We start from the raw sequence: 12,595 nt of genomic DNA, 5'->3' as shown, positions 1-12,595 counted from the left end.
TAGTTTGATGCTGCCACCAATTGAGATGGATAATAGAGGTATATTAAAGGTAAGATAATATGTGTAGTCTTTAACAAACCAAGTTTGAAGTGCCTATGGGAAATGTGGAAATAGCCACTGGCAACTGGATATGAGTTTGGAATACAGTTTTGGGATTCATCAGCATACCAATGATACTTGAAACTAAGAGAGTAGACAAGATCAAACAATGAAAAATGTATAAAGTGATAAAAGGATAAAATCTGGGGGTTCACCAACATTTTATAGGTACAAGAACCAAGGAAGATGAACCCATGAAAGGCAGAGAGAATGAATTAGTCATAACAGGAGAATTAAGAAAGCATGCTATCATTGAAGAAAAGAACTGCAGTAGTTTCAAGGCATGTCCAACAGTTTATAAATGCAGCCAAAAGGTCCAGTAAGGAGAATCCTGGGAAGAAAGTGGCAGCTGTGGCAATGCATATTTTCAGTCTTCCCAAATTGCTTTATAAAAACAGAGCAAATAACATAAGTAGGTTACAAAGCATACTCACCAACCCCAAAATACAAGCAAATGTGGGAGAGCCACCAAGAGCCACAAAACCGGAGTGGTATCTATTTGTGTAGGAGAAAACAGTGTGAGTCAATAGGAGACTGATCCAAAACACAACCACCCCAAAAGAGTCAATTGTGTATTCCCTGGAAAGCCTGGTGGGCCAATTTGAGAACAGTAGCTGAAGCTGGGAATGGTTTCACCCACTTCAACAGCAGGTGAGTAAAAGGATGAATGAGGTGAGATATAAAGGGGCTGGAAAAGTCTAGCCCCTATAAGCTTTCAAAACCGGCCCTTTGCTACTCTCTTCCAAGACAGGACCTCATAAAGAAAAAAAGTCCAGAACTGGAATCAAAATGTAACTAGAAAAGGAAAGCTGACATTGAGAAAAGAAAAGATCCAGACAAAAGTAGTAGAGGAAAACAGACACAAAAGCAACAGAAGAGGGCACACTGTAAAGTTAGAAAAATGATACTGACTCTCCTAAATGTTTGGAAAAACCATATCCACACACAATTTCTACAAGAAAAAGGAAAACAGAAAAATAACACTCCTACAAACAGTGAGATTACAAGAGAACTACATACTCAAAAAAAAAGATGAAAACTGTGAAGTTCTGTTTCAAAATGATCCAAAGACATGAGAGAACAACAAATCAAAATTAGAAAAATTCAAAAACTAGGTGACAGAATTCAAGAAGGTAAGCTATATGAGCTGATAAAGTACACATAGTACAATCTGAAAACTCGAGTGAGTTAAAGAATAGGGATAGCATAAAGCAAGAATTTCTTAATCTGTTCTAGTAATCATAAATTATGTTATTAGTATTTGTACTGTTAAGTATAATCTGGGATAAAGCAAATGTTATATTCTAATTCTCTCATCTTCTGTATCCCTGAGAACCAGAATTCTTGTTTTGGAAGAAAATATTTAATGAAGTAACATAAAAAGTGAAAACTGCAGTCCTGAATTTGAATTGGAAATAGCTGTATGAACTCATGAGGTTCTATCTCTCTCTCCATCCATTCATCCATCCACACACATATATGTATATATATATATAAAATATAAATATTTATTTACTTATTACCTAGAAAGAATGCCCAACCCAGTTGTAATAAGTATTCCTAATGCTCAGCTTTGGACTTAAAATGTCATTTCCCAAGAAATTAGGGCTTCTTGGAAAAATGATTCAAATATTGGACAGATATGTACAAAACAAGCCTAGAGCATTTGGTATACCAGAAAGCAAGGAAACTATCAAAAACTGGGGTCATGTCAAAAGGACTCAGAAGCTGGCTTGAAGAAGAACCCTCTAGCCAAAGATGGGACTCTCTGAACCACAATAACAGCAAGAATTACAATGACTGAAACCTATCAAATATGTTTAAATCTCTGAGTTCATACTAAGCTTAAAAAAAAAAAAAAAAAAAAAAAAAAAAAAAAAAAAACAAACTAAGAAGGATGACAAGGAACCAATTCATTATATTTGAAAACTGGACATATAAAATTTTAAAAACCAATCATTTGTCCTGTTTTCCCTACATTAACTTACCACTGAATGACCAAATAGATGAGGGAAAGGATTTCCTTATAAAATTATTCCAACTAAAGAATGAAATAAAAACAAAATTGGTGAACATCACTACTTGGCAGCCCCTAATAAACTAAAGGATCTAGGCACTGAGCAGCAGCACTGCTAACATGAAAAAAGTGAAAAACAGACATGATTAACCTCCTGATGAAGGAAAAAAACACTATCAATAATCTTGCCAACGGTATCAAACTGAGTCTGCTCAAGCGGCAAACTCCAGCTGCCAATAGCAAGAAATACAAAGAGAAAGAGAAACACATTGAACTGTACTGTGAGTATACAACCAGCAAAATCCAAGTTGTGGGAAATCCTATAAAGTCAAAAGACCTAGATTCATCAATGGATAAACTGTAAGAAAAAGAAAGGGATTGAGGGGGAGGAAGAAGAACCTGTAGGTTAAAAGAGACTTAAAAGACAAAATTTAAAAAAAAAGGGAGGGGGGAGTGTGTATGAGAATATTAAACTAAAGTACATAGGACCACACATTTGGCTGATAAAACTATAAAGAAAAGCAAAGGAGTAATACTATAAAGTCAGGATAGTGGTTATTTTTGGAGGGAGGGGGCTGGGATTGGAATTGGATACATGGAGGGGTGCTTCTGGGATAGTTGGGGACTTCTTGACCTGGGAGACAGTTACAAAGATATTTGCCTAATAATAATTCACTAAGCTATACCTCCATAAAAGAAGATCAATAAGGTTAAACATTTCCAATAGATTAGGCAATTAGTATTAACTATGGATCTCAGTGAGAACTGTTACTAGAGAAGGATGGGTGTTGAAGTCAGATTGCAGTAGCTTCAGAAATAAATGGTAGTTATTGAAATGGACACTGACTCATTAGTGTAAGGAGTAAAAAAGTTTCATGTTAAAAGATCTCAAATGGTTCATACCTATTAAGGTTACTCTTTTTTTTTTAATGCAATTTTATTAAGATACATTCACACACCATACAAACATCCAAAGTATACAATTTCAGGTTACTCTTAGGAAATAGGAGTATGAGGAAAGTAAAGGGGGTCCTTTCATTTTATACTTAATATACTTGGACAATATTTAATTTTTTTCTACAAGCTTTCATTACTTTTGTTAATTTTTTTCAAACCTGTAAATTGTTACTTTTTAAAAGGGCTTCACAATAAAAATAGAAATTCCTGGGAGAAAACAGACAGATCTTCCATGCAGAAGAATTCTATACAATTTATGAGGATACTCTGCCCTCAAAGAGGGAGAAACATATCTCCCCACTCCTTGGATGGTCTACACATACTGACTTCCTTCCAAAGAGTACAGTATGGAAAGGGGGAAAAAAGAGCAACTTAACAATTGGAGAAGGCTGACAAACACTGCTTCAAGCCAGGTGATAAAGATCAACAACAGGGATAAACCATACTGATATTATGCATCCTTGATATGATGTGATGCGAATGGCACTTTATGTTTGTGGTCTTCCTCTCCCAAAACCCATAACCCCAATCCAATCATGGGAAAAAAATCAGACAAATTAAATTCCAATAGAGGGCATCCTACAGTACTCCTCAAAATTGTCAAGGTCATCAAAAACAAGGATTTTAATTAATAAAAATGTATCAATCCTATTTCATTAATTGTACCAAATATACCATACTAATGTAAGATGTTAATAAAAGGGCAGACTGGGTGAAGGATTTGGGGGTCTCTGTTATTATCCTCTCAATTTTTCTGTAAATGTAAAGCTGCTCTAAAAAAAAAAAAAAATCTGTTTAAAAAATTTTAAAAAGGCAACCTAAAAGCAACAGCACCAAATTATCAAATTTGTTAAACTGAGGTTGGTAGGCTTCCTGCAATAAGTAAAGGAGAGTAAACAGCAACTTGTTCTTATTCTTTACATAAATCTTCTGAACAGACCACCTAAAAGACCATCACAGACTAGGGATCTAGTGATCACACTCTGAGAAGCAAACGACAACTCTGACATATTTCCAGAAATTCCTCGTCACAATAAAATAGGGGGAAAACTATGGTACTGGTATGAATCTGAAAATATGGCTGGCAAGTTGGGGAGAGAATGTTCTTGGATAAAACTCACTGGGTACCAGCCATCAGAATTATAATAGTTCAAGCAAAAATGTGCCTTCATAAAATATTTTCAGAGGTGTCTTTTCTAAGTGTGTAATCAGATACAATGGGCACGAATTTCTACTATATCATTTTCACACTTCTGATAATCAAGTAGCTGCTCAATCAAGTATCCACCCCAGCCCAGCTAATAAGTTTGCATTCCCTTAGCCCCTAAGCATATGATGTTAATGCTGTTTTACATTTATTCTTATTGCAGTTACTTCATAAATTTTCTTGTATTTCAATTCAAAAATAAATTCCTTGAGAGTGAGGAAGGAGAAAGGGGAAGAGAAATAACATTTACTGTTAAATGTTTTATGTGTTGAGCACTATCCAGTTTTATATAAAAGTCTTACAAAGTATCTCATTTAATTGTCACAATCTCTTATATGGTAGGTATTATTACACCAATTTAACAGATGATGAATACAGAATTCAAAAAGGTCAAGTAACTTGGTAAGGCTACAGACTTACTAACTAGTTGAGCCATGTCAGAATGGCTCCGTGAAGTCTGCGCTCCTACTACAGCCTGCTGCCACCTCCAGTGTTCTGTTCCTACACCATCATCGCAGCACCCACTGTTGATGCTTTTTTGGCAGTTAAATGATTGGTAGTGTTTCTTTGCTAATAGTTTATGACCAAAATCTAACCCTATCTGTGGCTTTTAAGGAAATAAAGAATTTAGTGAACAGTTGTTACTGTCAAAGTTGTTTATCACTATACCACACTTTGCGCCACTAACCAGAATACAAAGAACTTTCTAACAGTGTATACATGGGAAAAAAAATTCAAACGGTAAATGATTTATTAAGCTGACTTATGTGGCTATATTAAAAAATGGTAACCACAGGATTGCATTTTATATCCTTTTCCATGAACAGAGGGAAAAGGTTTTGATAAACATCTTAGTGTGCTGCCCATCTTTTACTGCATCCTTATGAACCTTATGAACCATGTGCATATCTTATAAATCAGCAATATTTCTGCTCCTTAGAAAATCCATAAGTGTTAGCTGAAAAAGGCTGATGTTATTTTCCTTTAAAAATGTTTATAATTTATATTACATCAAACTTCAAGTGAAATAAGATTCTTCTTTTGCTTCAAGTAATTCAGAAGAAAAACCCAAAATTTACTGCAGTAATTAAAACAGAAATCTGTATCTAAAAATCACTAAATTTGTTTTTCATATTTCTTCACTACCCCATATAAATCTGATATCTTTGTTATATTTCCTTGGCAGTATTTAAATATGATACCCATAACATCAAGAGAATTTTGTTGGTGCATTTTATACATGCTATAAAAATAAAACAAGATAGACCAAATGGCTAAATGTAGATTATTATCAAAGTCCTGGCTTTGGTTATGAGTAATGAGTTTGTTAGGGCTTATTACATTATTAAAAATAACTAATTAAACAAAGATCTAAAGAAATAAACATTGGCCATGTACAGATCAATGATGAGCACATATATGAACCAAGGTATAAGATTAATCCCATTTTTCCTGAGTCCACATCTTTTAAAAGGACAGAAAAAAACAAAAATTATTAAACAATTTAAGCATTAAATAGGAGGTATAATAGGAGCCAGAAACATAAGCAAACCACAAAATAGATGTAGAAAACTCCAAAAGGCACAGACAATATAGACTAAAATTTTAAAAATGGGTAAGATGGTACTTTTGGTTCCGTCACATGCCACTTGATAATACACATAACTTTACCACTGTCTACGTTACCAATACAAAAGTCATAATCACATATCATTCTGAGAACTAATGATATGCCAGTTATTTGCATATATTGGTATCTTTTCTTTAGTTTCCTCCTATAAAGTGCCTCAAGGTTTCACCTAGTTGATTATCATTCATGTGTATTTCTAGATACACTTTTTGCTGAAAGTTTCAGTCATAAGAAGATAAATTCTCAAAGCAGAAGCAGACATATCATGGATTAATAACTTCACACTACTTGAATGAAGATGTCCAGGATGCTTAATAAATCATATTTTATAACAAAAGCAAAGAAAGCAATTCTAGAACTACTTGAAATTCATAACCTCTCTATAAAAGACAATGGACTTATTTTCAATCAAATACCATCAGGTCTCCTTCCAAGGAATCCTCCTTTTATAACGGTGATATCTAAATGTATCTATTACATTTTTAAAGAAAGGAGATACATGTTTAAAGAAGTTGAACAACTACAGGTTTCTAAAATCACAAACACTGATATTAGGGAATGTCAAGTTTAAAGAGAACTACTTTTACAAGGGGAAATAAATAGTGAGATTTCCTCACAGGAAATAAAGCTACAACTACAAATAAATTCAAAAGAAGAGAATACAGAATTTTTGTCCTAGGCCGTGGTGATAAAGATCATAGTCTTCAGGTTTTTTTTCAATCAGTGTTAAATCTCCAAGTACTTGTAGAGAAGTGGCAGGCTGTCAAGCAGAGTCTATTTCCAAAGGGGTTCAGACCAGAATGCTATGTTACTTTTCCAGAAAGTTATAGCAAGCTCTTTCCATATCTACCATGGCTACTAACAAGTATGGATATGGTGGTTCATTCTCAGCACATTTAATTACAGCACTAGTACTACTCTGTGCAATCTTCTGCACTGGGATCCAGAGGGTTTGATGAGGGCCTATCAATTGACAATAAACCTCTACACTTTACATCCAGTATCTCCCCAGTTTTTCAGAAGAGGCTATAAACAGATTGCAAAACAACTTATTCCAAGTAACGTAACACTTCAAAATGCTAATAAAGTGGAACAGGATATTGTAAGAAATGAATTGCAACTTTCCCATTATTTATTTGCAAGAAAAAAATTCTGTACCTGCATTAGAGACCACAAATTATATTTGTACTCTCTGATATCTTACTGTACCTAAATGAGCAACATGTAAATTCATGCAGGAAAAAAGGAACACTGTTATGGGATTGACTACTACGTCTAATTAGCTACTATTTTATAATCAAAAGTTCTATGTGACCCAACAATAAAAATTTCTGCTCATCATCAAAAATGGAGATGAATCTGTATAATTTTATGAAATGTCCACAACTCACTCAGTATTGCCAGTATAAAGCAATGTCATCCAAGTTACATTAATAGTAACAGGATAGGAAAAGAGCTACCCCAACGTTTCTTTGTGCTTCAAAGATTTTCCAATGTATTTAAAATCCCATTCTCACATAATATGTCTACTGAATGGCTTCGCTTCATGGTCACATTCTGCTCTTCCCTACTTCAACTCTACAAAGGAAATAAAATACTTCATTAGACATCACCTTGATTATGCCATGGTTCTCCGTGGTGATGTCAGTTGCAAGATTATTGCTTTAAAGTTTAGAACAATTTGTAAATAATGTTAAAATATGTTGATTGCATTTCAAAAATTCATATGGTGACATAGAATTTTATAATTTAGTTAGGGAAGCTAAGAAGACCAAAATCCATTAAAATAGTCACAAATATATGAACAAAAAACAAATATACAAACAAAAAAAATCACAAACCTTCTTGAGAGGACACAATGGGTGGCATGTAATCAGGTATGTATTCTTTTCTTTCCTCTGCATCTTTACTTCCAGGTTGAGGAAACTGAAGGACATTGTTCTTGCTAACAGGAAATGAAGGAATTTGATGTGGGAAAGTGACAGGCTCAATATTGTGAATATAGTCTTCCAGTTCATGAAGATTAACCCCCATAAGTTGGAAAGCTTCACTAACATCATCCAAAATTGGGTCTGTTCGGCCATCTGAAACAAAGTCAAAGCAAATCTAATTATTTTAAGAACATTCAATGAATATTTTTTAAAATACTAAGAAAAAAAGTATTTTTTTAAAATCCAAGAAAATTATAAGGAGGAACTTCGATCATAAAGGTAGTTACATATAAATGTTCCAATGTAATTAGAAGACACCATATAAAGTGGATAGAGAGTGGCATGGTGTTAATAGCACCGATAAAATGTTAAAGTGAAATTTTCTTTCCAACAGGAAGTTTTTCTATGCGACCCTTAGCAGGCCTAAGGTCATCTTTTACTTAAGACCTCTTATTTAAATTCCAGTTCCCGATTTCCAAAAGCTTAAAGGATTTTTTCTTTTAGTGAAATCTCCTCACTTCAAACTCAGTATGTCTAAAATTAAATTGCATTGTAAAATGAAAAAGAATTTTATAAAAATTAGACATATGCACATGCTTGCACATATACAGAAAAGCTCTGGAAAGGTAACAGTTAAAGGGGGTGGGGAGCTGCAGTAAGGGGAAGAGAACAGAAGAGGCAGGAGACTTTCACTTCAAACTTCAAAAACTTTTGTAGTCTTTGAATTTTTCCACAAGTACTGGTTAATTCTCTGATGTATAAAAAGGAAAACAAAAGAAAATTAACACTCATTCGTCCTCTTACTAAGATATTCATTTCAACTCTTCCATCTCAATTCTGTCAGTCTAAAAAACATGATCATCTTGAATTCTTCCCCATCCTTTGCAATCTCAACCCAAGACCTCTGGCATTCTCCTCCACCCCCCTTTTTTTGCCACAGAGTTCAGATTTTTTTTTTTTCTTTCTCTCTGTTCCTACTATCACTCTCAAAATGGTTTCAAGTTCTCTTAATATACCACTTTCATCACATTGTTCCCTCTACTTAGGAATATGCACTGTTTGCCTATCATCTACCATATACCATATAATATACCATATGTTTTAATTCTACGTAGCTTTTAAATTCCTCCATAATCTAACTTCACTCTGCTTAACCTTTTCCTCTATTGTCCTTCTAATGAACTGGCAACATCTGTTAAGCTAGTCATCTTACTGGAACTTTTATCATGTTCCCTCCCACTTTTTACTTCGTCATTTATGTTATTCTCTAACCTGGAATACTCTCCGCCTTTTATAATCATAGTTCATACTCAACTCAAATCTCATCTTTTCTGTGAAGTCATCTTACCCTGATTCATAACCCACAACAATCCCTTCTTTACCTTATTCCCTTTGCATTTACTGCCTATACCATGCAATTATTAAGTTACACTCCTAGTCTTGAAGAGTCATCCTGAAAGATATAGCATCTGCTTTCAGTGCATGCACACATATTTAACACAAAACACAACACACACAGAAACAGCTGCCCTGAATGCTTTGAGACATCATTACCTTACAGAAATTCAAAAATTCATTGTTTAATTAATAGTCACTTACAATACTTGCTTTACCTTGAGAAAAATTTTTTAAAAAGGAACAAATACCACCAGATTTGTTGACATTTTGACATCCTTATACACATCTTATGGGCAAGGATTATGCCTTAGTAACTCTTATGTCTCCGATACATAGCACAGGACTTAGCACATAAGTGCTCGGTAAATTTTTGTCAAAAAGCTAAAAAGGATTTAAATGAGTAGAATATGAGATTGTGTGGTGGTAACCTAAGTTTACAGCATGTGATTTTAAAATAAGGATCATATAGAAAAAAAGAATTTTTAAATTGTCTGTAACTAATAAGCATACCAGGTAACAGCATTTTAAAAAAGTCACGAAACTACAATAGGGAATAAATGAAGATGATAATTGCATCCTCACTAAAATCAAGAAAACTGATGATAGAAATTGGGTAATTAATAAAGAGGTTGACATTAATCACAACAATGATCACTTGATGACTTTGGCCTACCTAGATACTTGAAGTACCAGCACATGTCCTGGTTCTGCCGATAAGACAGGAAAGGAAACTATGTATTCAGGGGATATTTGATTACCTAAAGGTGCAGAACATCTATTATTATTTAGGGAACTTGGTAGCAAAAATGTAATCTGGACTATGCATAATGGGTAACAGTATACTCAAGGACCATGGAGGGGGGTGGATGAGAGGGAAGCAAAAGCCAAAAGAATACTATGCTGGTGGATCCCTCCAAGATAGCAATGAATGAGAGTCACTTTGTAGCTCCAAAATTAGGTTAGCAATACCCATGATATAAAGCATTAAAAAAAAAAAAAATACACATTGTTGAACTAAAAAAGTGAAGTCAATAGTTATTATGGTAATGGTTTATCATACTAGGTTACAGAATATAATAAACTAGTATGCCTATATTATGGCACCATACTAGGTTACAGAACATGAATATAATAGAGCTCCCCAGTCTCCTGGAGAGGGGAAAGGAGCAGGGTGATGAAGAGAAACATACCCAGATGATTATAAAACAAGATGATAAATAACATAACAAAACTATGCAGAATCATGAAAGCAAGTAACTTGAGTTTCCTAGAGCAAGTGATTGGTGAATCTCAATTTATAAGCAGTACTACTGATGGACCAGGGGGCCAAGGACACTCTAAGAAATAGCATGCTTATAGGAATGCATAGCTTCAACCGTTTCTGAAGTGTCAGGTAGCCCGGCATGGTGGCAGATAGGAATGGTCTGACAGCAGAAAAGAAAAATGCTAGCTCACAAAAGGAACCGTGTGTGGTTCAAGAGTTTAGATATTTAGCCTGTAACCACTGAAGTACAATTGAAGGATTTTTAAGAATGACACAATCAGATTTGTATTATGGACAGATTATTTTGCAGCACTATGGAGCTGGAATGCATTTTGGAGCCTAAGAAGTAAAGCACATCTGTGGGTCTCAAGTTTTCATTCTAGGAACCGCTTTAACAAAATAAAGTATTCTATGAAACCCGTCACCCAGTTCTCCAGCTTGCCAGCATAACAAACATGTCCCAAAATTAAGAGTGATAGTGTTCCTCTCCCCACCATCCACCACACACATTTCAAATCAGCGAGGGGATGTGACGCTATTAACTATCCCAAATTATTAAAGACTATCATATACAGATACCATCAGACATTCACTTAAAATACATAAACACTGTACCCAGATTACCTAAAGAACTCTGGCAAACTGTCTATGATTCCTATACTTTGATAACCACTTGCATAGAAATATAAAGGGTGAAAATCAATGGCAGCGTAAGTGAAATTTCATCTAATCAGTGTAACTGACAAAGTTGACCCTGGGAAATAGTGAGCCGCGATGCTGTCTATGAAATAAACATATACAGAAAGAAACATCAGTGTCCCTAACGGAACAGAGCTGTCAACGAGTATGTGTTATGAGCTGAAGAATGGCCAGTCTTGTATAAAACGACCGGTAGACGGAGCGCCTGTGACAACTAGTTGTAGTAGTTTGCGGACAAGGGAGGAAAGGGACCAAGGTAAAAGGGGGTGTAAGGCATTCTGGAGCGGCTCCTACATGCACCAAAAATGAGACAATGAGAAAGACTGATGCACACTGCAGAGAAGAGATGAGAGGGCGTGGAGCTGGGAGCGGAGACGGGGCTTCAAGGCTGGTGGCGGGAAGTTAGCGGATGAGGAAGCGGTCCTAAAGGGATGACTGGAGTTTCAAGGAGCAGTGGAAGCGACGGAGCGTCGGAAGCCGAACAGACACCAGATTTCAGGGTAGGGGGGAAAGAACTAAAAACTCGGAGACGCTGAGCGAGGTAAGAGCAGACTGAAGGTGTCACTCGTGACTCGCCGGAGGTAACCCTCCCGCACCCAGCCCGGTACTCACAGAGCTCAGAGTACCGATGGCAGCCCCGTCCCAACTGCTGCAGATAGCGCTGTAGCACGTCCGTGAGGAGGTGGCAGGCGCTGAGTTGCACCGAGTCCCAGCCCAGCGCCTGGCAGATCTGCGCCACCGAGACCCTCAACAACGACCTGGAGTAACTCTCGCACATCCCGGTCTGCTGACTCCACCGCAGCCCCTGCTGCCACTTCTCTCCACCAGCGCCGCCTAACCTTAACAGAGGCCCCGATTCATCCTCCAGGGTCCCCGCGGCGGGGAAATCGTCCCTCCGGCCCCTGGCGACCTCCTCAAAGCCTCAGCGAAACGGAGCGCGCCAGCCTGAGAGTCGCCATTTTGGACTCGCTCCGCCTCCCGCTGGACTGTCGCCGGGGCGAGGCAGCACTAAACGAGCACTGAGAGCGTCGATGAGAAAGCGCTCCTCCCCATTCGCGCAGGTCGATCATATGGGGCTCGGCTCTCAAGCCTGGAACCATGCAGGAAAAGGCTTCAAGGAACTTAAGCGGAGGGTGCGCTCCGAAGAAATTAGGCGACTGACGCGTTCCCAATGGGGCTCCCACGCAGAGAAGAAGCAAGAGGGAAATCAAAGTGTCTTAGGGGCAGAGAGGGGGCTGGGATCTGAAATTGGGATGCAGGTGTCGGAGAGAAAAGTGGGAATCCCACAGGCTGTGAGTGCAGGGGCGGGGTTGGGGGGATGGGAACTTAAGTTGTTAACTAAAACGTAGATCTCATCCGGTCTTGCTTCTGCTCAAAAAATTGAGGTGCTTAC

General features: G+C 36.8%; 1 protein-coding gene across 1 annotated transcript in view; it reads right to left on the bottom strand.

Annotated features, from left to right (window-relative positions):
- TAF3 (TATA-box binding protein associated factor 3) overlaps positions 1 to 12,175 on the bottom strand; it is a 207,763-nt gene extending 195,588 nt beyond the window's left edge. The window contains 2 exon segments of the mRNA XM_037845142.1: positions 7,752 to 7,994; positions 11,815 to 12,175. Of these exon segments, the coding sequence (XP_037701070.1) occupies positions 7,752 to 7,994; positions 11,815 to 11,980 (409 nt within the window). The 5' untranslated portion in view covers positions 11,981 to 12,175.
- Between the last annotated feature and the right edge of the window lie 420 nt (positions 12,176 to 12,595).

This window comes from Choloepus didactylus, chromosome 8 (genome assembly GCF_015220235.1).
Source record: "Choloepus didactylus isolate mChoDid1 chromosome 8, mChoDid1.pri, whole genome shotgun sequence".
In the NCBI taxonomy this organism is placed as follows: domain Eukaryota; kingdom Metazoa; phylum Chordata; class Mammalia; order Pilosa; family Megalonychidae; genus Choloepus; species Choloepus didactylus.
Note: the sequence above shows the minus strand (reverse complement) of the source record. Positions and strands in the feature narration are given on the sequence as shown.